The sequence below is a fragment of the Chiloscyllium plagiosum genome, chromosome 35 (assembly GCF_004010195.1).
Source record: "Chiloscyllium plagiosum isolate BGI_BamShark_2017 chromosome 35, ASM401019v2, whole genome shotgun sequence".
In the NCBI taxonomy this organism is placed as follows: Eukaryota; Metazoa; Chordata; class Chondrichthyes; order Orectolobiformes; family Hemiscylliidae; genus Chiloscyllium; species Chiloscyllium plagiosum.
Window position 1 is genome coordinate 3,104,747 of NC_057744.1, and position 26,983 is coordinate 3,131,729.

Consider the following 26,983-nt stretch of genomic DNA (forward strand, 5'->3'; position numbering starts at 1 on the left):
GAAAATTTATTTTGCTTCTCTATAATCCTAACTCCAATGTAAATTGTTCCAAATAATTTGTTACTGTCTTTTCTCATTCTCAATTCATATATTAATTTGTGCAATATGAACTGATGCATTAGAAATTATACTAAATTAGCCGAAACACAAGTTACAACAGAAAACTTAATGGAGGGAAATCGGCTGTGAATCATTGAATTTCTTTTGATTATCTTTAAAACAACTTAAGGCATGATGGCTCATTGGTTAGCACTGCTGTGTCATAGGACTGGGGAGCTGGGTTCGATTCCACCCTTGATCGACTGTCTGTGTGGTGTTTGCACATTCTGTGGGTTTCCTCTCGCAGTCCAAAGATGTGGTTAGGTGGACTGGCTGTGCTAAATTGCCCATACTGTTCAGGGATGTCTTGGTTAGGTGGATTAGCCATGGAAAATACACAGGGTGATACAGTGCAAACTCAATGGGTTGAATGGCCTGCTTCTACACTGTAGGGATTCCATGATTCTGTGAACTGATTTACAGATAAGGAAAGGCCCAATCATGTTTCCCCTTCCTAGAACTCTATTACTCCAGTCAACTAAGATTTCAAACTGTTCCTTTCCCTTTCCCTCCTGGGTGATTACTCTGCCAGATAATTCCAGTTACCACTCTGCATGGAGGGAATACACTTTGAAATTTCTTTTCTTCTAATGTAATCAGTATTAACTGTGCTTTTCTGCTGCCCAGGGACCCCGTTCAACTCATGAAATGACTTCAATGTTCCCATTTGTTAGCCCACTCCTTCAATGTTTACCTAAGTGTAGGTGAGCTGCCAGTAGGCCCAAGGCTTTTGATCTGTCCAGAGTTGGTCTGCTCCCCATTTCCAGCTTTCTCATTTGGCCAGTGGAGTCAAAACAAGACATGGCAGTTGAAACTTGCAAAGCCTCAAACTGCCTCCTCCCTTCATATCGCTAAAATCACCACCCTACCTCACCCAGCATATACTCACTTCTAGTTAACATCAACACCCTTCATCACCTCCAGGTACGCATGTTTATGAAAAAAGATTCAGAAGTACTGTCACCAAATCTGTTAAATGCAGTGTTGAGATTTTCTACATGTCAGGCACTGAGCAAAGAAGTATTAGATGTGTAAATAATTAATTCCTTTGCTTCGTTGCAGTAGGTCTGACCTGATCTGACAGTTAGGAGAAAGTGAGGACTGCAGATGCTGGAGATTAGAGCTGAAAAATGTGTTGCAGGAATCTGAAGAAGGGCTTATGCTCAAAACGTCAATTCTCCTGCTCCTTGGATGCTGCCTGATCTGACAGTTGCAGAGATTAATTTAAAAGAAGTAAATCCTGAAAACAGAGTATTGCTAACCTTACAAAGTTTCAGTTTTCAATAGCGTGCGTGACTGTAGGTGAAAAACAGTCATTTCACTTCTAAATTATTTTCAAAGCCATCAAATGATTGGGAACAAATTAGGACCAAGACAATGACAAAAACCTTCACTGTCATAAACTGGTTAGGATTTGGAATGTGCTACCCAAGAGTATACTGGAGGTTCATTTGAGGTATTCAAGTGGAAATTGGATCATTATCTAAAAAGGAGGAATGTGCAGGGTTGTGGGGAGATTATTGGGGAGTGGCTTTAGGTAAAATGTTTCTTCAGAGCACATACACAGCAGACACAATGGCCTCCTTCTGACCTTTAACCATTCTATGGTCATAGTTGAAAACATATTTCCCATTCCCACCCCACAGTAGTACTCTCTGTTTCAGTGAGAGGACACACAACACACTGACCTTTCGAACCACTTGAACAAAGTCCTTGGAATTGCGTGCAGAAAGACCCTGGAGCTGCCGAGTGCAAGCCTCAAGGGAGGAGGCATGTGCTACAATCAGGACACTGGTACCTAAAAGGCAAAAAGAAGCCAACAATCATTTCAGTTCACAATTCAGCTTGAGGAAGATAACTTGCATTCATCTAATGTAGTGCCTTTGACAGCCTCAGATGTCTCAAGTTGTTTTACAATTGATGAAGTGCTTTTAAAATTTAACTGCTATTGGAATGCAAGAAGTATAGCTGCCATTTATGCACTAGCAAACTCACACAAACAAAATGTGATAAGAAACAGATATCCTTATCAAACAGGTTCTTGACTGAAAAAGGACTCCCTGATAGAAAGGCTTCCTTAGAGGAGCCAATGCAAGTTAAAAGCAACAAAAAAGAGCATCTTATTAACGAGTAGGGGCACATACAAAAGGGTATCTGGTGGGATTAGAAAGGGTCTCTCAGTGCATTTGGACAAGATTGGCTGAGTGGCCCCATTCTGTGCTGTTTCATTTCTATGGTTCTAAGACACCCCTTGAGCCTGTTCCATCATTCACTCAGCATTCAATATTTTCTAATCAGCCTACTCAGAGATGTTATGACACACTTCTGCAACAGGTGGGACTTGAACCCAGGCCTCCTGTTTGTGCACAACCACTGCACAACAAGAGCCCTAATCAGCATCAGTATTACCATTAAGAATGACACCCAGCAGCTGATTTGCAAACAAAATCTCACAAATAGCACCATGATAAGGAGCAGCCAAGTCTTGCAGTTACCTTTGACTTTACATTCAGCCAGGATATCCCTCATCACCTGGCAACTCCTGCTAATGTATGTCTCGTAGGATTCTGAAATACCCAGTTTGCTCACCGGAAAATGTGGCCTGCAGTGTACAAAAACACAATCATAATATACTCAATGACACTGCATCCAAAGCCCTTGTGGGGAATTAACTCTAAGTATTCATAAGACATTTCTCCTTATCCAATCTTTCCCAATAATCACATGGAACTCAAACGTGGTTAGACACAATACAAACTGTAGAATAGTAACTTTAACCTCAAGTATGTCCCACTAATAGTGGTTCAGATTCTAAGTGCCCTAGCATGCAAATATAAACCAAATAACCTCCTCCTTCGCTGTGTCATTCGATGGTTTTATAGACGTACCCACATAGTCTCAAAGGATTTGAGTACTTCCCATAGAATGATTCATGACCAAACAATTTAATCCATTCAAAGGGGAAGTGTCTCATTTAAACATTAGTGTTTAGTGAGCACTTCCTGTGCCAATTCCTACCTGTAGGTCGTATCAGTTCCCAGGTTTGCTGCTGCAAGCTCCTCTGTTGACATCCATGCAGGCAAGGTATTTCCAGAGACCCACTTAGTCCACTCGAACAGCCCAGGCTCCACCCGAAGTTTTATCTTGTTTTCCTGCTGAAGTCCTGTAAATAAATTGAAGATACAGTGACACAGGACAAAGATTGATGAAGTGTTGTTTGTGAAGTGGAGCAGAGAATCAAAATCAACTGAAAATTCAGAGATATGCTTATGCTTTGAACAGATTAGTATAATAAAATAAAACAAAGAACTGTAAATGCTGGAGACATGAAACATAAACAGAAAATCCTGGAGAAACTCAAGCAGGTCTGGCAGCATCTGTAGAGAGAAAAACAGATAAGATATTGAGTCCAGTAATGCCCTTCATCATTTCTGACAAAGTATCACTGGACTCAAAACATTAACTCTTCTCTCTACAGGCGATACCCTTCATGTTCAATTAAAGGAGACTCTTCAAATTAGGGGTACATAAACCATGGGCTTGCAATCATAAAACTTTATCAACATTACTCCTGAAGGTGCTGAATCTTCCTGTAATACACTAACATGCCTAGGGAGTACAGTTCCACACACACTGACTCTCCTTGGGTACAGTTCCACATACACACCAACCTCCCCTCGGCCATGGAGGAGATGGCGGAGCCTTTGGCCTTGATCTTTGAGTCGTCATTGTCTACAGAGGACTGGAGAATTGCAAATGTTGTGCCCTTGTTCAAGAAGGCAGTAGACATGGCCCAGGTAATTATAGACGAATGAGCCTTAGATCTGTTGTAGAAAAAGTTTTGTAAAGGATTATAAGAGATAGGATTTATAATCATCTACCAAGCAATAATATGATTGGAAATAGTTAACGTGGTTTTGTCAAGGGCAGTTCATGTATCACAAGTATTACTGAATTTTTTTTTTTTTAAGGTGACCAAGCAGGTAGGGTAGGTTGATGTGGTGTTCATGGACTCCAGTAAAGTGTTTGATAAAGTTCCACTTGGTAGGCCTTTGGAGAAAATGCGGAGGCAAGGAATTGAGGGTGTTTTAGAAGTTTGGATTAGAAACTGTCTTTCTGTAAGAAGACAGCAAGTAGTGGTTGATGGAAAATATTCAGCCTGAAGTCCGGCTACTAGTGGTGTGCCACAAAGATCTGTTTTGGGACCACTGCTGTTGTTATTTTTATAAATGACTTGGATGCAGGCATAGGTGAATGGGCTAGTAAGTTTGCAGATGACACTAAAGTCAGTGGAGTTGTGGACAGTGTGGAAGAATGTTGCAGGGGGACTTGGATAAACTGCAGAATTGGGCTGAGAGGTGGCAAATGGAGTCCAATGCAGATAAATGTGAGGTGATTCACGATGGAAGAATAACAGGAAGGGAGAATACTGGGTCAATGGAAAGATTCTTGGTAGCGTGGATGTGCAGAGGGATCTTGGTGTTCATGTACATAGATCCCTGAAAGTTGCCACCCAGGTTGATAGTGCTGTTAAGAAGGCATATGGTGTGTTAGGTTTTATTGGTAGAGGGATTGAATTCGGGAGATGTGATGTCATGCTGCAACTGTACAAAATTCTAGTGGGGCTTCACTTGGAATATTGTGTACAGTTCTGGTTGCCCCATTACAGGAAGGATGTGGAAGCATTGAAAAGCTTGCAAAGGAGATTTACAAGGATGTTTCCTGGTCTGAAGGGAAGGTCCCATGAGGAAAGGCTGAGGGACTTAGGTCTGTTCTCATTGAAGAAGGTTAAGAGGGGATTTAATAGAGACATACATGATCAGAGGATTGAGAGAGTGGACAGTGAGAGTCTTTTTCCTAGGATGACGACGTTGGGTTGTATGAGGGGGCATAGCTGCAAATTGAGGGGTGATAGATTTAAAATAGATATCAGAGACAGGTTCTTTACTCAGAGAGAGAGAGAGTTGTAAGGGCATGGAATGTCCTGCCTGCCAATGTAGTTAACTCAGCCACATTAAGGGCATTTAAACAGTCCTTCGATAAGCATATGGATGATGATGGGATAGCGTAGGGGGATGGGCTTAGATTAGTCCACAGGTTGGTGCAACATCTAGGGCCGAACAGCCTGATCTGCACTGTACTGTTCTATGTACAATTTCTCACACACACACAAACCAACTCTCCCTGACGGACAGTTTCACACGCACCAACTCTCCCTGGGGTACAGTTCTACATACACTGACTTTCTCTGGAGTACAGTTCCATATGCTGACTGTCCCTGGGATACAGTTTCATATACAGACCAACTCTCCCTGTGGTGCAGTTCCACATAGGCATTTACTCTCCCTGGGGTACAGTTCCACACAAACACCAACTCTCCCTGGGTTTGAGTATCTGTGCTCAAGAGGCCTGTGGATATGTTTCAAGCAGTTCTGTTGAAAAGTCGGGAGTGGGATGCAAAACAGATGCACCAAAGCCAATAAGTATGGGAAGACAATTTAAGGGTGCAAGGGCATTGAGTCTGAAGACTTGGTCATAGTGAAAAAGAGAATTGAAAATCAGGTGAATTCATAAATTCTAATGCAGAAGAGCAGAAAGTTTCATTTTCTTCTTTATATCAAGAGAAATGTGGAGAGTCTGTACAGGGGGAGGCAACGATAGGTTTTGTGAACATAGGAGGGTGTTACATTACCTTTCAGTATGTTGAATGCTGTCTGCACGCAGCGTAGTGATGGTGAGCAATATACGTAATCAATGCTCGATTTACTCTCCAGTAAAGCCTCACCTGCAAGTTAATAACATCCAACAATCAGATTCATCTAAGATCAACTCTGAATAGGAATTCTGGATTAGTGGTGCTGGGAGAGCACAGCAGTTCAGGCAGGAAGCCTTTTCTTGGGTTTCCTCTACTTTCGCCTCATTACCCTGAACTGGAGTGGTTTGTAATGGAACTTCCCCATTAATGGGATGTAAGTGCAGTTGTGGTACTTAACCATAGCATCACAATGCTGTCTCTTCATTAGCCAGGTCAGCACTGAATTAGCCAATTTCAGCTAATGTTGTACATTTAGTTGTTCCATTTTTGGGCTGTTTGTGACTTCTTGGAGCTACCTGTTTGCTCCTATAATGACTGAGGGTATAGGTGATCAATCTGCCTCAGACTGCACAAAGTGCACCAGAAATCTGATACTTACAGTTCAGGTAATTAAGTCAAATTTGCATTTAAAACCAAGAGACAACATAATTTGTTCTTATTCTCTTGTGGGACGTGGAAATCACTGGCTGGTCAGCATTTATTGCTTGTCCACAGTTGCCCTTGAGAAGGTGTCGATGAGCTGCCTTCTTGAACTGGTGCAGTCCTAATGTTGTAGGTAGACCTACAGTGAAGGAAGGAATTGCAGGATTTTGACCCAGCAACATTGAAGGAACAGCGACATATTTCCAAGTTAGAATGTGTAGTGGCTTGGAGGGGATTAATTGGTACAATTTTAAAGAGCATGTAGGAACCAAGGGATCTGGGAGTGTATGTACTTAAATCTTTGAAAATGACAGGACATATTGAAAAAGAGTTAGAGAAAAGGCTTTACAAACTAAGGAAGTTTCCTAAACACTTCATAAAGCACAGGTTAGACCACAATTGGAATAGTTTGTCTAATTCTGCTGAAGTTCAGGAAGGGTGCCAGGCCTTAGAAACGGTATAGAGGAGAATAATACCAAGGATGTAGAACTTAATAATAAAGCCCTGAGTAGTGTTGCCAAACAAAGAGACCTTGGAGTGTAGATGCATAGTTCCTTGAAAGTGGAGACGCAAACATACAAGGCAGTGAAAAAGGCGTTTGATATACTTACCTTTATTGGTCAGTGCATTGAGTATAGGAGTTAGGAGGTCATGTTGCAGCTGTACAGGACACTGCACTCAATTCTGTGACCCCTGCTATAGGAAAGATGTTGTGAAACTTGAAATGGTTCAGAAAAGATTTAGAGGAATGTTGTCAAGAATGGAGGGTTTGAGCTATAGGGTTAGCACTGCTGCCTCACAGCATTAGGGATCTGGATTCAATTCCAGCCTCGGGCAACTGTCTGTGTGGAGTTTGCACATTCTCCCCGTATTTACATGCGTTTCCTCTGGGTACTCTGGCTTCCTCCCACAATCCAAACATGTGCAGGTTAGGTGAATTGGCCATGCTAAATTGCTCCAGAGAGTGTCCAGAGATGTGTATGTTAGGTGTATTAGTGAAGTGTAAATGTAGAGTAATAGGGTAGGGGAATGGGTCTGGGTGAGTTACTCTTCTGATGGTTGGTGTGGACCTGTTAGGCTAAATGGTCTGTTTCCACACTGTAGGGATTCTATGATGTTATGAAAGACTGAATGGGGCAAGGACAATTTTCGCTGGAGCGCCAGAGGCTGAGGGGTGACCTGATTGAAGTTTATAAAATCATGACAGGCATGGTTAAGATGAATAGTCAAGGTCATTTCACCAGGGTAGGAGAGTCCAAAACTAGAGGGCATAGATTTAAGATGAGAGGGGCAAGATTTAGAAGAGATCGGAGGGGCAACGTTTAACGCAGAGGGTGGGGCATGTATGGAATGAACTGTCAGAGGAAGTGATGAAGGCTGATGCAGTTACATTTAAAAGGTATCTGCAAAGGTGCATGAATAGGAAGGAAGGGTTTAGAGTGATATGGGCCAAATGCTAGCAAATGGGACTAGATTAATTTAAGATATCTGGTTTGCATGGACAAGTTGGACTGAAGGGTCTGTTTCCATGCTGTACATCTCTATAACTCGATGACTCTAAGTTTTAGTAAGTTCCAAGAGAACAGAGATGAAGTAGAGGTATTCAAGGGAAGATGATGGTATAGTGGTATTGTCATTTTGCCTTGTAATCCAGATCCCACTGTGACATATTGAAATTTGATTCAATAATAAACTGAAATTAAAAGCTTGACCAATGGCACACATGTAACCATTTTTGTAAAAACCCATCTGGTCCCCTAATATCATTTAAGGAATTAAATTTGCCTTCCTTACCTTGTCTGGTCTACATATGACTCCTGACTCACAGTGATGTGGTTGACTATTAACTGACCCGTGAAGTGGCCTAGAGACCCACTAAGCTACAGAGAGACTGGAGGTGAAAGCCTCGCCAGCGGTGCCCACATCTCATAAAGCAAAAAAAAATCAAAATCATGAGAGGTTTGGAGAGAGGAGTTATATGACACAGAATGTGCTACCTAAAAGTGCGAGAGATTCAGAACCAATAGTAACTGTCAACTGAGAGTTTTGCAATGTGCTAGTTATTGCCTTAAGGAAGGAGGATAATAAGATTGATAAAGGTCCACAGCCTACAAGACTGACACTTTTTTCAGTTTCTGGCGTTTGGGTACAAAGTGGATACTCATCAACAATGTATCATAATAACTCCATCAGTCACTCATGTTTGTGCAAAGCTTTGCCATCAACTGTCCTATCACAGTTATGCAGATGTCACTGAAATAACTCCACGAAGGCCAGTATTCCACCACCAAGTCACCCTTTATTTACATGTGCATAATACATAATGCTAATCTAACTAGCCCAGAGCAGAACCCCTGACTCCTGTTTATATCTGTCAGCCAGGACTCCCTGATTGGGACAGGTTAATAACCCCAATCAGGGAACTCAGATTCTATGAGATCCACCTGCCCGACATTGCTCCAGTCACGTGGAACATTTCGAATCATTTGTGCCACTGCAACCCCAGTAAGAGGTAACAGGCAACACAATTGTGAAGCTGCATTTATATAGCACTTTTCACATAACAAAAAGCCTTGATGCACTCCGCAGGGGCGTTAACAAACAAAGGTTTGGATAAATATTGGATTACTTAAGTAATACTGGGAAAGGAAAATTTTTCAGATCTATCTAAAGTGCAGTGACTAATTTGAGACTAATTAGTTACAATATTGCAATATAACCAGGGCAGACATGATGAACAGAATTGCCTTCTTCTGTGCTGTATGATTCTATGATGTTAAATTATTAAACTGGCTGTGATGGGTATTGATTAAATAATTCAAGAAGCAGGAAGATGACTCAGCATTTGTAAAATATGAAGAGACCATGTCTCTGAACCTATTGATCATCAAGGCTTGCCTATGAATTTACCGCCCTCCTGTTCCTCAAAATTTAAAAAAAAAAGAGATTGAATTGAAACATTTAGACCAATTCTTTTGGGATCTTTCACTGCTAGAGCCCAACCAATTCAGACCATCATACCTGTACCTGGTCTCTGAAAGATCTATCAATTAGACCCATGCATTGACACTGATATGTAATTAGATTAGATTAGATTAGATTAGATTACAGTGTGGAAACAGGCTCTTCGGCCCAACAAGTCCACACCGACCCGCCGAAGCGAAACCCACCCATACCCCTACATTTACCCCTTACCTAACACTACGGGCAATTTAGTATGGCCAATTCACCTGACCCTGCACATCTTTGGACTGTGGGAGGAAACCGGAGCACCCGGAGGAAACCCACACAGACACGGGGAGAACGTGCAAACTCCACACAGTCAGTCGCCAGAGGTGGGAAGTGAACCCGGGTCTCTGGCGCTGTGAGGCAGCAGTGCTAACCACTGTGCCACCGTGCTGCTCATAATCTAACAGACAAGTCTATTATTTTGTTCACCTCTCATGACATGTGAAGTCACTGTCACAGATAGAGTATTAAACAATTTATTCATGAAGATGGGCCACTCATTTTATTTAAAATCAATTAAAATCATAAATCTTTCACAAGCTCCCAAAAGATAGGATGCATCAGCATTTCCGATGAGAATCATTACAGTTATAAAATACCCCAAAGGAATCACTTTTCCCATTTTAGTTGTCCTGAGAGTAAGTAGGCAATAAAGTCTTTTTCTCTCAATCGTTAAAATCACTGCATCATCCTTGGTTGAAATCTGATTAAGAGCACTGACTGCATCTGTTCTGTCATTGTCTTCTTTGAAACAGAGAAGGCTAAGAGAGATAATTGAGGTATATAAAGTTATAAGGGGGCAAGATGGAGTTAAAAAAAGCACAGAGACAAAAAAACAGGAGGCACAGATTTAAAGTAACTGCCAGAAGAATTAGATGGAAGTGGAGGAGAATTGTTTTCATTCTGAGGCAAATATATCTATCTCTAAATACAGGAACCAAAACTTAATGGGATCAGAGTAAGGCTCAGTGCAATTGAAGCATAATTTCTTTCTCTTTGTAACACAACTGCCTAGAGGTAAAAGTAATGGGGGCAGAGAATAACATTTCTAGACTTGCTCTGTTGTTGCATCACCAAGAAGTTAAAATGGCATAGGAGAGCTAATATGATTAGGGACAATGAGCAAACCATTAAACAAACAACACTAATATGTTAAAAATGGTTCACAAGTGTTGACAAAATTAACTCACCGACAAGCCTGGCCTGTGCACAGCCGAACACAGTGATGGGAGCATCTTTCTCATAGTCCCGGTATCCACCATTTCTCTGAGGTAGAATCGGTGGCATATTCAAATTGGACCGTATGTAATTACCTATTTCAAAAGTAAATGTCAGCAAAATAACTCTTCACAGCTGTGAACAATATCCCTGCAGCTAAATCAGAACTTGCACACTCGTAACTCTGAGGGGAAATTAGTGCTATGTTAACCATAGACCCAGAGTCATAGAATCATACAGCATGAAAACAGACTCTTCAATCCAACTCATCCATGCCTACCAGATTTCCCAAACTAAATTAGTCCCATGTGCCTGCAGTTGGCCCATATCCCTATCATTGCCCCTCGGATCCATTTTAATCTTTCTCCTCTCACCTTAAAACTATCCCCTCTAGTTTTGAACTCCTTAGGGTCCTGCTCTTTCATTAGAGGGAGAGAAAGAGAGAGACAATTAGCAGTGGTTTAACCTGAGTGTCAGCACACGTCAGGTAAGGGTGAGGTTGAGAAAGAGAAACCTTCGTGAACCTTAACTTGCACAGAAATTGAACCAATGCTGTTGGCGTCATTGTATATCACCAACCAGCTGACTGAGCTTACCAACCCCCACATTAACCATGAATCAACAGCTGCAAGTCAAAGTCCTCAGTGAGTAACACTGTTAGTTAACAAAACAAAGAAGAAACATTGAATGTGCTGGATATTGCCTTAAGGAAGGAGGAGGTTTAATAAGATCCAATAACATTCATGAAGATCGACAGTCTAAAAGCCAACTGACAGCATTTCAGTCCCCTGGCCTTTGGGTACAAAGTTGACAGTCATCAACAATGTATTAAAGGAACTCCATCAATCACTCATGTTTGCGCAAAACCTTGCCATCAGCTGTCCTATCACAGCTATGCCGATGTCACATGGTAAATTTTCATTTGTGCCATTGCAACTCCAGCAAGGGGTAACAGGTAGCACAATAGTGAACCTGCATTTATATAGCACCTTTCACATAATAAGCAGTGTCAATATACTCCACAGGGACATTACCAAACAAGATTTTGCACAAATCCAATCAGGAAATATTAGTCAGATGGCCAAAAGCTGGGTCACAGATAGATTTTAAGAAGAATCCCTGACCCTAGGCAACTGAAGGCATGGCTGCTAGTCGTAAATAGATGGCAATCAGCAGAAGGGCAGCCTCAAAAGGTTATGTAGATTATCTTGAGCAATCAGATTGATCCATTTGCATCTCTCATGTGTTTCAATTTATAGTGACAGTAAGGCTGTAAAGAAAAATAACGTATGCCCCAGTATCTGAGGGAATGAAGAAAATTAGTCAACATTTCCATTGCTGATTGTAACCCAAAAACACCCATCGTAAAATGTGCACATGAACACTAAGCAGGTATGGATTTATGATCAGCAGGCATGTTCACAATGGCTTAATAACTTGCCTGAGTACTCATGCCACATGAAGAGTCACTTGTGGAACTATTTCCCTGGAAAGAAAAACTCTTGCACTTTCATACGCCTTTCACAACCTCAGGATGTTCCAAAATGCTTGAACAATCAGTCAAGCACTTTGTAAGTGTGGTCTCAGTTGGAATGTAAAAATAAACAGCCAATCTGTGCACAGCAAGCTCCCACAAATAGCAATTTACTAATGACTAAATAATCTGTCTGAGATATATTAGCTAAGGGTTTTATTTTGATGGCGCACTCAGAAAACTTCCCAATTTTTTTCAAATAATACCCTGTGATCTTTTGTGTCCAATTGAAAGAGCAGGCCAGGACTTTGTTTAATATCTCGGCAAAAGATGACACGTCTCACAATGCAGTACTTTTGATACTACACTGAGGTGTGTCAGCCTGACTCAAGTCAAAAGGAGTGGAGAAAATGGAATGACTGGAGAAATGAAAGGGGTTTGACTGTCCATGCTGGCATAGCACAAGGACAGGACAGACCTTTTGCATCGAAGCACTGAGTCAGCCAGTGTTTTCCAAAAACCACATCCATCCTCTCCCCATGTCGGCAGACATACAGATCCCGCTTTTGCAGACAGGACCGGGAGTTTTTGGACACCATCTGTGACAGACAAAACACATTACCATTTCTCAATGACAGTTCAAGACAACCAGCAATTCAATTAAAAAATACAGCAGGAATGCAAAAGCTTTTCTGACCTTCTTTGCTGCAGGAAATAATGTGATTTTTATCTGGGTCCCCTTTCACACAAAGATATTTCAGTGATCTGCTTGTGGATTGACCCAGTTAAAGATGACACACATGAATTAAAAAGTATAGTTTGGCCTCCACATTCTGCCCCAGATTCCAATTTGACCTAAATGCAATTTCCCAACAGATCTGGAGTGAAATGCTTTGTGAATTTTTTCAGCTTTCCCACTGTGATATGCTCTGGTTTGTGAAGAGACAGGTAATGCCACCTGTTAGTTTTCTGTCATTTGTGCCAGAGCTTTGCCGAGAAGGTGAATAGTTAAAAATGGGCAATGGGGAGGCTATTAAAAAACACAAAGGATTTAGAAACTTTGCATCTAGATCCAATGAACACTGTCAGTAAGAATTTTAGTGGACAGTTGAACTTGTTCTGGCCACTGGCCTGTGGGAATGAGCAAAATAGCCAGAGTGGGCCTCTCATGGGTGAAGGAGAGTGAATTTGCCTTAATGGTTTGATTGACATACTTGCAAAATGAGCCTGATTCTTCCTCCTGGAGTTGGAGGTAAACTCCTATCCCTCCTTGCACCCTCATCCACTCATCTCTCAGTGCCTCTCACCTTCCCAAAATGTCGAACGTTCATTCCACAGATTTCATGTTATTGATCCTGGGCCCCTGTGGGACTTTGAATAGGGGAGAGGGCGTTTGAGCAGGGGCATCTGACAATGTGCAATCGAGACATATCTGTATTCATTGCTGGTTTTCTGTTGTTTTTCATTAATGTTTGCTTTCAAATGGCAGCATTGTTCTTTTGGAAGCTGACTTAGATCGGTAGTGGGGTGGTTCTAGAAGTGCATTATTACTTCCACACAACAGCCCCTCATGGAAATTATGTGAAGATGCTCTGATAAGGGGAAAAGAATTTGGCCCATATTGTCCAGCAGAGGGTGTACCGTGCACATTTTGTATCAAAGAATTGGGGAGGTCAAAAGTTCTTCGTTTTGACCCAATTCTTCTTACAAATGTTAAGGTTGAATTCCAGTTGGTCTGAAAACACTAGGAAGATGCAGAAGAGATTTATTAGAATGGTACCAGGGATGAAGGGAGTAGCTGGTGTTTTTTTTACTTAGAGCAGAGAACAGTCAGATGGCTCAATACCAGAGATTTAAGTATTTGACAAAAGAAACAAGATCAAGAGGTTTTTTTTAAATTCTTGAATGATGATCTGAAAGCAGATTTAACAAGTAACTTTGAAGAGGGAGTTAAAAAAAAGACTGGAAGGGAATATATTATCATGTTTGTGGAGAGAAAGCAAAGGCATGGGATTAACTTGATAACCTTGTCCAAGAGTCCATAGGCATGATGAGCTGAATGGTTTCCTTCTTTGATTCTGCATTTCCCCTGCCTGATTTATGAGGATCAATTTCCTTCCCTCAACATCTGATTTGTTCAAAGTGTGTAACTGCCACTTTGATTCAGAATTGTATCTCATGGGGATCTTCCCCAACACCAAGATTTCACATTCACTCTTTAGAATGGAGCTTACTGGCATTGGTTGACAGATGACATTGGTTGGCAATGACAGAGCCTCGCCCGGTCCCTGCTCCTCCTGGCATCTCCTTCGAAAAACCCTGTCGCATAGACTGGCACCAGCAGAGGCAGTCGCAGTTAAAAATGAATTAGAGCTAAGCAAACAAAAAGGGAGAGATGATAAAGTGTCACCAGATAGCTAAGTCAAAGCACAATAATGTAGCACCTCTCAAAGTGCAGGAACATCACTGACACAAGAAGATATGTTATCAAAGTGTAAACATTAACGAGTTACCAACAAAGCCATTAAGAATATAAAGATTCTTGGCTAACAAAGAGTCTAAAGATATCAGGGATAGACAGGAATGTGATGTTAAAATCACAATCAGATCAGCCATGATCTTATTGAATGGTGGAACAGGCTAGAGGGGCCAAATTGCCTAATATGAGCAGAACTACAAACATACAAATTAAGAGCAGGTTCACAAAACCATGTTAACCCTGCTTGATTATCTTGAATTTTTCCAAGATGTCCTGCTGTAACATCTTTAGTGATAGTTTCTAACATTTGCTGTTCGTCTCCCTTTTTGAATAAATGAGTTGCATTCTCTAGTTTCCAATCTAATAGAACCTTCTCTGAATCAAGGAAGTTTTGGAAAATTATAACCATGTATCAACATGGAATACAGGAAGAACCAGCCATTTGGATACAAAACTGGCTCAAAGATAGAAAACAGAAGAAGGTGGTGGTGGAGGATTGTTTTCAGACTGGAGACCTGTGACCGGTGATGTGCCACAAGGATCAGTGCTGGGTCCACTACTTTTCACCATTTATATAAATGATTTGGATGTGAGCACAAGAGGTATAGTTAGTAAATTTGAAAATGATACCAAAATTGGAGGTGTAATGGACAGCGAAGACGGTTACCTCAGATTACAATGGGATCTTGATCAGATGGGCCAATGGGCTGAGAGGTGACAGATGGAGTTTAATTCAGATAAATGCGAGGTGCAGCATTTTGGGAAAGCAAATCTTAACAGGACTTATACACTTAGTGGTAAGGTCCTAGGGAGGGTTTCTGAACAAAGAGACCTTGGAGTGCAGGTTCATAGCTCCTTGAAAGTAGAGTAGGATCATGAAGAAGGCGTTTGGTATGCTTTCTTTTATTGATCAGAGTATTGAGTACAGGAGTTGAAAGGTTATGTTGCGCTGCACAGGACATTGATTAGGCCACTTTTGGAATATTGTGTGCAATTTTGATTCTCCCTCCTATAGGAAGGATGTTGTGAAACTTGAAAGGGTTCAGAAAAGATTTACAAGGATGTTGCCAGGGTTGGAGGATTTGAGCTATAGGGAGAGATTCAATATGTTGGGGCTGTTTTCCCTGGAGCATTGGAGGCTTAGGGGTGACCATATAGAGATTTATAAAATCATGAGGGGAATGGATAGGATAAGTGGACAAAGTCTCTTCCCTGCGCTGGGGGGAGTCCAGAACAAAAGAGCATAGGTTTAGGGTGAAAGTGGAAAGATAGAAGAGATACCCATGGGGCAACTTTTTCACGCAGAGGGTGGTGCGTGTGTGGAATGAGCTGCCAGAGGAAGCGGTGGAAGCTAGTACAATTGCAACATTTAAAAGGCATTTGGATGGGTATATGAATAAGAAGGTTTTGGAGGGATATGGGCCAGGTGCTGGCAGGTAGGACTAGATTGGGTTGGAATATCTGATCGACATGGACGAGTTGGACCGAAGGATCTGATTCCGTGCTGTACATCTCTATGACTCTATCTATGACTCTATCTATAACTATCTCACTAGCCATTTCTTTTGAGATTCTAGGACCTGGATCAGCATTTGTGTTTTCAGTTCAGATTCCAGCATCTGCAGTAATTTGCTCCTTCAACAATTTGCTTAGTAACACTTCCCTGATGAGTGTAATTTTCTGGAATGCCTCCCCTTCCCTCTTATTTAGTTTGGCTGAGATTTTATTTATACTTCTTTTGTTAACCCATTTTTAAAAATCATCAACATAAATTCTTTACATCTATTATTATATTATCACTAGCTTTCTCTTGTATGCTAGTTTCTTTTAGTCATTCTTTGCTGCTTTTTATATTCTGTCCAATCTTCTGACCTACCACCATCTTCGCACAATTATATGCTTGTTCTTTAAGTTTGATACTATCTTTAACTTTTCTTGCTAAAGCACAGTAATTTTTTTCTTTGTAGTTGCATTGTAATTATGCTGTATATTCTGAAATATCCCCTTCAATGTCTGGGACTGTATCTCTATTGGACAATCTACAGGCCATTTGCCCCGCTGGATTCTGCTCCGCCCTTCAACAAGATCATATCTGATCTCCTATCTCAACTCCTCTTCTCCCATGCTATGCCAGTGTTCTTCAATTACCTTTGTTCCCAAAAAGCTATTGATCAGTGTCTTGAATGTACTTCAATATTTTCAGGTATGTAAAAAGTAAAGAAAACTACAATTTGGAAAGCACAATAAATTGGGAAGGGACTTTGTACAAAAGGTCCTGGAATCATCTACCCTTTTGTATCAAGAGAATGTTCTCCCTCAAGTATTAAAACTTCAAAAATATAATCAATTCTCACCATATAATAAAGACAGACAGACTTTATTTCTCAAGCACCTTTCAGGGAATTGGGATATTCAAAGTATTTTACAGCTAAGGAAGTCCCTTTTGCAATATAGTCATTGCTATAACATAGAAGATGCAGCCAATTTACACAAATACAATAATGGGATCATGACCAGGTAATTTGCTGGAATAAGTTTAGCTATGCCAGGACTCTAAGAGATCATCCCAAGAATAGCATAGCAAAGGAAGAAGTGATGTTACAAAGCGTCTAAACCTGTCAAAAATAAATACAACCTCCTAAACTTAAGGTTACCATATTATCTGATGAATTATTGTTTTTAAAACTCAAGCACCAACAACATTTCCTGACTTTTCAGCTCATCTTCAGCTGAATCCCTCATCATCGACTTGACCATTACAATTCACTCCTGACTGCTCTTCCACATTCTACCCTCTATAAACTGGAGATCATCCAAAACGTGCTTCCAGTGTCTTTATTTGCAGCACATTCTAATTCCCTATAACTCTTGTGCATGTCAAATTATGCTCATTCTTGTTCAAGCCCTTGTTTTCAGATCTCTCCAAGGCTTCAATTTTCCATCTCTCTGTAATGCCCTCCAGCTCTACAACCCTCAAACATATCTGCAGTTCTCTAATTCCAGCTTCTTATGCATTCCCATTTCAATGACTCCATTATTAGTGGCCATGAATTGAGTTGCCTAGACCCAAGCAAGTTAAAGGTGCCATAAAGATAAAAGTCATGTGTATTGTTGACTCTAATTCATTGTTCTTTCTTCCCCATTTAGATCACTTAAGCTACTCTTGACGTTGTTTGTAGAAGGTAGTTTTGACCCAGCAACAATGAAAGAATGAAGATGATTCCAAATCAAGAATGAGAGTGGCTTGGAGGGGAACATGCAGGTGGGTGTTTTTCCATGTACCTTTTGCTCTTGTTCTCCTAGATGGTAGTGGTTATGGGTTTAGAAGGTTTTCATTCTCCTCCTGATGCCTGTACCACGGCAATATTACATCATCATTATTCTTTGCAACACAGTCAGCAATACGTCACTTACCCATGGAAGACCCATGTATCAGATTCATCCGCTTTGGCTATGTAGTTCTCTGGAAGTAGCCCTGAGCAGCCCGTTGCTAGGGAGGTGCCATATATCCAGCCCTCACTCGTGCTGCTCTGTTCAATTGGGGACATGAATATAAAATCGCCCTGCACCAATTCCAACTCATCGTCATTCTGGGGTGTGTATGGGTACATCACTCGCAGAGTCTAATAAAGAACATACAGGAAAATGGAATCAAAACAGGTTATAAATGTTGTAGGTCAAGCCAACAAGCCATGAAGAACCCATCCACACAAAAAAATTAAAAATAATTGTTTATATTTTATCCAAAGCACAACCAAGATAAACCCATTATCTCTTTCATCACCTAAAAGTTGCATACTCAGGTGCACAAGTCCCAGCCACAAGGGAGATGGTTGGGTAATTCTCCTGTCATCATACTTGGAGGCAATATTTGGAGTGTGGTTATATGTTAGAACTTTTTACAGACAGATCAGTTAACAACAAACTCCAGATTATTGTCCAATTAAAAATAACCTGTTGGCTTGATTGTTGTATTCAGCAATGAAATCAGTTTACTGAAGGTGGAACAATAACTCCTTCTGGTTCTGTAATACGAATTTATATTGTGAGAGTGTGGTACAGTGGCACTACATTACCAATCAAGAACACAAAGATAATGCTTTGAGGACATTGGTTCAGATCCCACTTCTAATAGTGGAATTTAAGTCCAAAAAGCTGGTCTTCATAATGATGACCATAAACAACCACCTAGTTCACTAATGTCAATCTGCCATGCTTACCCAATATGATCTACATGTTACTCCAGACCCAACGCAATGTGGTTAACATTTACTTGCCCTCTGAAATCGCCTAGCAAACAATGCAGTTTAAAAGCAATTAAGAATGGACAACAAATGCTCATTCTGCAGCACCCACATCCTGTGAAAGAATTGAAGAAATTAAATATGGCTCCTTTGTTTATATCATCCCCACTCTTCAGCATATCATGTAGCAGGAACATAGGAAGAGCCTATTCTATCATTTTATTATATATTTGTTGATGTGGACATTTCTGGTTAGGGCAGCATTTATCGTCCATCCAAGAGATTAGTTAAGAGTCAACCACAGTGTGTGGGTCTGGACACCTGTCAGCCAGATGGATTTCTTTCCCAAAAGACACTGGGGGACCAGTTGTCAGTGGTTAAATGGTCATCATTAGGCTAGCTTTATAATCCATATTTTAAAACTTTTATTGAATGCAACTTTCACCATGGTGCGATTTGAACCCATGCCTTCAGAATATTAGCCTATAGAGTTCTGTATTACTACCCCACTGACTGTACCACTTAATCACATCATCTCCTTAATTCAAAAAGTCCATAGCTGATCTGTATCTAAACCCCACCTACCCACCTTTATTTTCTATAATGGTCCAGTCATGTCAACTAAAACGTTATCAAGCATGTTCAATTGATGTTGTGGTTATAGACATAGAAAAATACAGCGCAGTACAGGCCTTTTGGCCCTCGATGTTGCGCCGATCCAAGCCCACCTAACCTACACTAGCCCACTATCCTCCATATGCCTATCCAATGCCCGTTTAAATGCCCATAAAGAGGGAGAGTCCACCACTGCTACTGGCAGGGCATTCCATGAACTCACGACTCGCTGAGTAAAGAATCTACCCCTAACATCTGTCCTATACCTAACCTATGCCCCCTCATAATAGCTGACTCCATACGTGGAAAAAGGTTCTCACGGTCAACCCTATCTAAACCCCTAATCATCTTGTACACCTCTATCAAGTCACCCCTAAACCTTCTTTTCCAGTATGGTGCTGAAAAGCACAGCCGGTCAGGCAGCATCCGAGGAGCAGGAGAGGCGACAATTTGGGCAAGAGCCCTTCATCAGGAATAGACTTGTGGCCTGGGGGAGCTGAGAGATAAATGGGACGGGGGTGGGGTTGGGGGGGGGGAGGTAGCTGAGAATGCAATAGGTTGATGAAGGTGGGGGAGAAGGTGATAGGTCTCAGAGGAGGGTGGAGCAAATGGATCGGAAAGATGGACAGGTCAAGAGGGCGGTGCCGAGTTGGAGGCTTGGGACAGGGATAATGTGTGGGGGAGGGGAAAATGAGGGGAAACTGTTCATCAACTTCACTAACACCTTTCACCCCAACCTCAAATTCACCTGGGCCATCTCTGACACCTCCCTCCCCTTCCTGAATCTCTCCATCTCATTCTCTGGCGACGGATTAACCACGGACATCTAGTACAAACCCACAGACTCCCACAGCTACTTGTACTACACCTCGTCTCACCCTGCCTCCTGTAAAAAAAAGCCATCTCTTATTCCCAATTCCTCTACCTCCACCGCATCTGTTCCCAGGATGACTAATTCTGCCATAGAAAATCCCAGGTGGCCTCCTTCTTGAAAGACCGCAATTTCCCCTCCCACATGGTTGACGATGCCCTTCAGCACATCTCCTCCACTTCCCGCACCTCTCCCCTTGAACATCACCCCTCCCAATGCAACAGAATCCCCCTGGTTCTCACCTTCCACTCCACCAAACTCCGTATACAATATATATCATCCTCCGTCACTTCCCACACCTACAAACAGACCCTACCACTCGGGATATATTTCCAACCCAACCCCTATAGCATTTTGGAGAGACCATTCCTTCCACGATTCCCTTGTCAGATCTACGCCCTCCACCAGCCCTCACCCCACTCCGGCACCTTCCCCTGCCACTATGTAGTGTTTTATGCAGTCCTTGCATGGGAACCCATCAACAAAGACGGCATACTCAAACTACTGGACTTGTGCCTCACAACACATTTCACATTCAACAACAATCCCATGCAAGGACTGTACAAAACACTACATAGGACAAACGGGACGACAGCTAACGATCCGCATCCATGAAAACCAACTAGCCACGAAACGACACGACCAGCTATCCTGAGTAGCCACACACACAGATGACAAGCAACATGAATTCGACTGGGACAACACTACTATTATAGGACAAGCCAAACAGAGAACAGCCAGGGAATTCTGAGAGGCATGGCACTCATCCACAGATTCAATCAATAAGCACATCGACCTGGACCCAATATACCGACCACTGCAGCGGACAGCTGGAAACTGACAACCGGAAGTGGCAGATTCAAATCACTACAAATGCCAGAGGAAAGATCACAGACGCGCTTCACAGGAAGCTCCCAAGCACTGAGGATGTCACCTAGACAGGGGACAAAACGTCTGCAACATAAATTCCCAGCTCGGCAAACAGAACCACAACAACGAGCACCCGAGCTACAAATCTTCCTACAAACTTTGAATGTTTAATTGATTTTGCAGCATCAAATGCTTTTTTTGAAGGGGGGGCAGTGGGAAAGCATTCCACAAGTCCACCACCCCTTATGTAAAAATGTTCTTCCTGACATCACTCCAAGCTTTAATTCCAATGTTAAGACTTTTTGTTCAGGATTTTCCAAACAGAGATTACAGTTTCTCTCTATCCTCGTTATTGAATCATTTAGTCATTCTGAACCATCTTAATCAGATCACCCCTTAACCTTCAATAAAGAGTAACTATAAGCTTGCACTTGCCTATACTCAGACTCTTCTGTGTAAGATTATTTACCTCATGGTTAGCAAATCGAATATCACGGGAATAAAGAGCAGCTACCCAATCACAGCCCAACTTCAGGTCTACAATGCGAGCTAATTTCTCCAGTGTGGCCAGGTGATTGGGCTGGAAATGATAGGCAAGCGTGACATGAAGCTGCTTCTTGTGGGGTTCCACTTGCACATCTACAAAAGAATGATGGAGAAAGAGAGACAAAGAGAATAAAGAGGAAGAAAAAGCACAAATGTTAATTAATGGACGAGCAAACCAGAAATAATTTTTATAGGAACAGGAGGAAGCCATTCAGCTCCTTCAGCCTATCTCACCACAGAACAAAATCATGGCTGATCTATCTCATAACCATATTCACTTGCCTTGGTTTCATATCACCTAATGTCCTTGACTAGCCAACAGTGTATCTGTAGATGCACTTAGCAGGTCAGATATAAGAGGCCAAGAGTAAGAGGTCCATGGGAAATACAGAAATACAAAGAGAAAAAAAATTCCAAGAACTTGTATTTTATAACACCTTTCACAATCCCAGGACATGCCAACACACTTACAGCTAATGAAGTATTTTGGATGTGTTGTCAGTGTTGTAGTGTTGTAATATGGAAAATGCAACAAATGTTCTGTGTACAGGAAGATCTCACAGTCAATGTGATGGTGATCAGATTATCTGTTTTTAATTATATTGATCACAGGTTAAATTCAATCCTCAGAACACTGCAGAAAGCTCCCCTGCTCGCCTTCAAAATAATTTATATTTACCTCTCAGTATTGGATTTGGAATTTCACCCTGGCTTCTGAAGTCAAATCTCTGAAACAAGACTTCTTAAAAAAACTCATTTGTGGGATGTGAGTGTCATTGGTAACACCAGTATTTGTTCTCCACCCTGACTTGGATCTACAACCCTCTGACACAGAAGTGAATATGTTGCCCACTGAGCTCTGGTTGACAATGCTATGATTGTGGTGAATATGGACGATTAATATTCAATTCCAATTGCCTGATTGTAATAATTGAGATGGCCTAGACTCAAGCGAATTTTAAAATAAACAAATTGTGACCTAAAATGGCTACTGTGATTAGCTGACCATAGATTGAGGCAAGTTCAGGGAATATATATTGAACAAACTAAACCAAGATATGTTAAAATTACAATTTTGTCCAAAAACAATAAAGCCAGACAATTAAAAAAATTTTCATGCATAATAATCTCTCATATTGGGAAATGAAAGGTTGCCTATGGTATATTCAGCTTGGAAAAAAAACAGTAGAACTCAACTTGGGAATATACAAACAGACCATATTTCAGAAGCTTGTTTACCACAGCCGAAAGAAAGGGAAATATGGATTTATAACAACAGAACATGGAAGGTTTGTTCTCTCTCTTCCTTTTGCTTTCTCTCACCATCTGAATTCAGTGTCCATTATAAAGGTCACTTGTAAAAATAATCAATCATTCACTGTGGCAGCGCGGTGGCTCAGTGGTTAGCACTGCTGCTTCACAGTGCCAGGGACCCAGGTTCAATTCGAGCCTCGGGCCACTGTCTGTGTGGAGTTTGTACATTCTCCCCATGTCTGCATGGGTTTCCTCCTACAATCCAAAGATGTGCAGGTTAGGTGAATTAGTCTGAGGTAAATGTATAGTAACAGGACAGGGGAATGGATCTGGGTGGGTTACTCTTCAGAGGGTCAGTGTGGATTGTTGGGCTGAAGGGCCTGTTTCCACACTGTAGAATTCTATTCTATGAACTCCAGAATTCTACAAATCTCACTATTGCCGAGGAAGCAAGACAATAGCTAAACAGTGCTGAACTTAGCTTTCACAATCAGGACTCAAGGGCCCTACAAAGAACAAACTGAATTTGTTTTCATCTTCTTGTTTGTCCTACATACCTTCCCCACACCTTTTTTTAAAACTCATTACATGTGTTTGTGTATTTATTTTGATGTTGCATTTTATTATTACTTTCTTTCCAGGTTAGTAGGTAACAAAATCCCTCTTTTGTTCACTCAAGAAAATCTTAGTACTTGGCTTCTTCATATTCTAGCAAACTACTCTTGAACTGCACGTTAAAACAAAACTCGTTGTAACGGATCAAAAGGAGGGTTAAAAAGAGAGGAGCGAATTTGCCCTTCCTCAGCTGGTTGTAAAAACAGCAAAAGTACTTTTGTATGCTGCTCAAGTCCAATTTCACTTTCATAGTCTTTGGTAACACAATGTTTAACGGGCAGATTTCCCACCTGCTTTACTTGCAGCTTCTGATGCAAAATCTGCAGCAAATTTCTTGATGATTTCTGCGCTCTGCTCCTCCACAAAGAGGCCAATAAAGTTTGATGAAGTGTATAGCTCCAGGGGAAGGGGAAGAGGAAAGGTCTCTTTCCAGCGACTCACTGTGTTCTGCAAAGCTTCACAGAGACCATCTACTTTACTGTCCTCACACTGAAACAGGAACAACAGCAACCAGTGTCAGTCTATTTACTATCAGATCCTGGGCATTGAGCACTAAATACCCACTCCCCTCCACAACTACTCCTGCACTGTTATAAAACCCAGTGACACATTACACTCACACTGCTATGGAACCCAGTGACACATTACACTCACTGCCATTGAACCCAGTGAACACACCTCATACCACAGACATTTTATGCTTTTAATAGTTACATTTTCTGCTTTATTCACAATAGTGTTTCCAATGCCGACATGGATTATGGCACTATCATACAATACTGAGCCCAAAAGACCATGGTCCAAAAGACCATAGGTCAGTGCCTGGGCTGTGCTGAAATGCCCAAGTCAAAGAAGCTGGGGTATTATAACCAGCTTCCACATTCCTAGCTAGCATTGGGAGAGGTGAAAGCAAAATCAGTCACAAAGACCTCAAATAGTGATCATATGTGGAGGTGATTGCTATGTATGACACCAAATAACCTGCTCAATTTCAAACATGGGGCACACAAACTTTACATCACGGGGCAGTTGGTGCCTCTGGAAATCTGCAACCCAACATGAGCTAGACAAGTGAGAAAAAATAACTTTAACTCCCTCCGCTCAATGACAAATTACCTATTTTCAGCACAGGCACGGGGTGGACTGAATGACCTTCTGCTGAACTATTTGACCCTGCACTTTAACACCTAACCCTCCTCAGAAACTGGCTCTGAAAACCCAAATCACTCACCATGAAGAATTGGCAAAGGGTGATGTGAGGGAAGATGTTGTGCGCCTTGTTTTTGCCACACACTTGCCGTGACTGATGCCAGTACTCAAAAAGCTTGTTGGCCAAAGGTCCAGTGGGACGCAGGTAAAGAACATATTCTCGAGGAAGAGGGTCATCCAGGAAGGGGTCATCCACATGTGAAAACAGCCTAGTGTGAAGGAAAATGGTAGAAAAGAAGTTGAAAAGAGTTTTCTTACATAAGAGATGGCATATTGCAACTGTCACTTTAATGCACAGCCATGCCACACTACTTTAAACAATCAGTTGTCAGATTCACACACAGACTTAGAAGAAAAATCAATGTGGTGCTCTTCAGTCAATTCTCAGCCAGGACTGACTCACCACATCCTCCCCCTCCAAACAAAATCAATTGTTGTACTAGAACAGAAAAGAATGAAAACCATTAGCTGAGGGAAGGACTGTGGAGAAACAAACTTCCTGGTTGTACACAAGCACTGGGGAATTCATGGAGCAGTCAATCAATTTGGCAACAGTCTGTCTCAACATATCTTCCTGTTTCAATGTGTAAAACACAAGACAATCAATCATGTGGTAATCCTCTTTACAGGAGCCTCAGTAAGTGCGAAGATTGCTTTCAAATTTTCATAAATCCGGTCCTTGGCTAAAGAAAACTGAATCAGAGTTGTTCATCTCCATCCACAATATTTCGATCTTTTGTGTGCCCTGAGTCATCAATTATGCCGGTATGAGTGAGAGTGATTACTGCACAGTCCTTGTGGAGACAAAGTCCCACCTTCAGATTGAGAATACCCTCCATAGTGTTGTATTGCACTATCACCATGCTAAATGGGACACGCTTCAAACAGATTTAGCAACTTAAGTCTGGGCATTCATAAAGGACTGTTGGCCATCAACAGCAACAGAGTATATTTTTCAGTATAGTATACAATCGTAGCATATCCCCACCCAATCATTACCATCAAGTCAGGGGATCAACCCTGGTTCAATGGAAAAAGCAGGAGGGCAGGACCAGCACCAGGCATACCCAACCATGAAATATCAACCTGGTGATGCTACCAAACAGGATTACTTGCATGTCAAACAGCATAAACAGCAAGTGGTAGACAGAGCCAAGCAATTCTACAACCAATGGGTCAGATCTAAGCTCTGCAGTCCTGCTACAGCTGGTCATGAATGGTGGTGTAGAATTAAACAACTCACTGGAGGAAGAGGTGGCTCCACAAATATCCCCAACCTCAACGTTGGAAGAACCCAGCATATCAATGCAAAAGATAAGGCTGAAGAATTTGCCAGAAATGCTAAGTGGATGATTCCATTTTGGTCTCCTCCAGTAGTTCATAAATACATGTTTTCTGCCAATTCAATTCACTCCAGATGATTTCAAGAAAAATTGGAGGCATTGGATACTGCAAACACTAAGAGCCCTGACAACATTCCAGCAATAGTACTGAAGACTTGTGCTCCAGAACATACCACTTCTGTAGCCAAGCTCTACCAGTACAGTTACAACACTGACACCTCCCCAACAATGTGGAAAATTGTCCAGGTATGTCCTGTACACAAAAAGCAGGACAAATCCAACCCAGCCAATTACAGCTTCAACAGTAAAGTGATGGAAGTTGTCATTAATAGTGTTTCCAGGCAGCACCTGTTCAGCAATAACCTGCTAATCCTCCTGGTGATCAATGCGAGACCCCAGGCTGTGACTAGGCCCAGAAACCTGCATCAGTGGTTCCAAAGAACTTTATGGAGAGAAGACTTAGACTTTAAGATCTGGACATTCTACTTACTTTTTGGGTTTCTTTTATTCCTGCTGTTTTGTTTTAAATCCTGGTTTTGTCATCAAGTTGGCACCGGAGAATGGTGACTTTGTACACTTTTCACTATACTCATATATTCTTATACGCCGCATGTGTCTCCGCCCCCACGCCGATCTCCGTCACCACATCTAACCCCGCCCCCACGCCGATCTCCGTCACATCTAACCCCGCCCCCACGTCGATCTCCGTCACGTCTAACTCCGCCCCCACGCCGATCTCCGTCACCATGCCCAACTCCGCCCCCACGCCGATCTCCGTCCCCGCCCCACACCCAACCCCGCCCCCACTCCCAGCTCCAGCCCCACACCAGGTCCCAGGTCCTAGCTCCCAGCCCTGCCGTGTTTTCACTATCCCTCCAGAACTACCCCTGTCTGAGGAT

At 41.8% G+C, this 26,983-nt stretch overlaps 1 protein-coding gene across 2 annotated transcripts in view; it reads right to left on the minus strand.

Annotated features, from left to right (window-relative positions):
- Positions 1–26,983, minus strand: part of LOC122540579 (ubiquitin-associated and SH3 domain-containing protein B-like) — a 140,479-nt gene that overhangs the window by 2,517 nt on the left and 110,979 nt on the right. Inside the window, exons 1-12 of one of the 2 annotated variants that reach the window (XM_043676457.1) lie at positions 26,575–26,711; positions 24,764–24,950; positions 23,823–24,021; positions 21,587–21,756; positions 17,932–18,140; positions 14,273–14,411; positions 12,517–12,637; positions 10,537–10,659; positions 5,792–5,884; positions 3,118–3,262; positions 2,595–2,701; positions 1,788–1,897 (exon numbers count right to left, since the gene is read on the minus strand). In XM_043676457.1, coding sequence (XP_043532392.1) covers positions 1,788–1,897; positions 2,595–2,701; positions 3,118–3,262; positions 5,792–5,884; positions 10,537–10,659; positions 12,517–12,637; positions 14,273–14,411; positions 17,932–18,140; positions 21,587–21,756; positions 23,823–24,021; positions 24,764–24,766 — 1,419 coding nt within the window. In that variant the 5' untranslated portion in view covers positions 24,767–24,950; positions 26,575–26,711. Of the gene's footprint in view, positions 1–1,787; positions 1,898–2,594; positions 2,702–3,117; positions 3,263–5,791; positions 5,885–10,536; positions 10,660–12,516; positions 12,638–14,272; positions 14,412–17,931; positions 18,141–21,586; positions 21,757–23,822; positions 24,022–24,763; positions 24,951–26,574; positions 26,712–26,983 lie in introns of those variants that run through there. The other variant, XM_043676456.1, reaches the window with a different exon arrangement.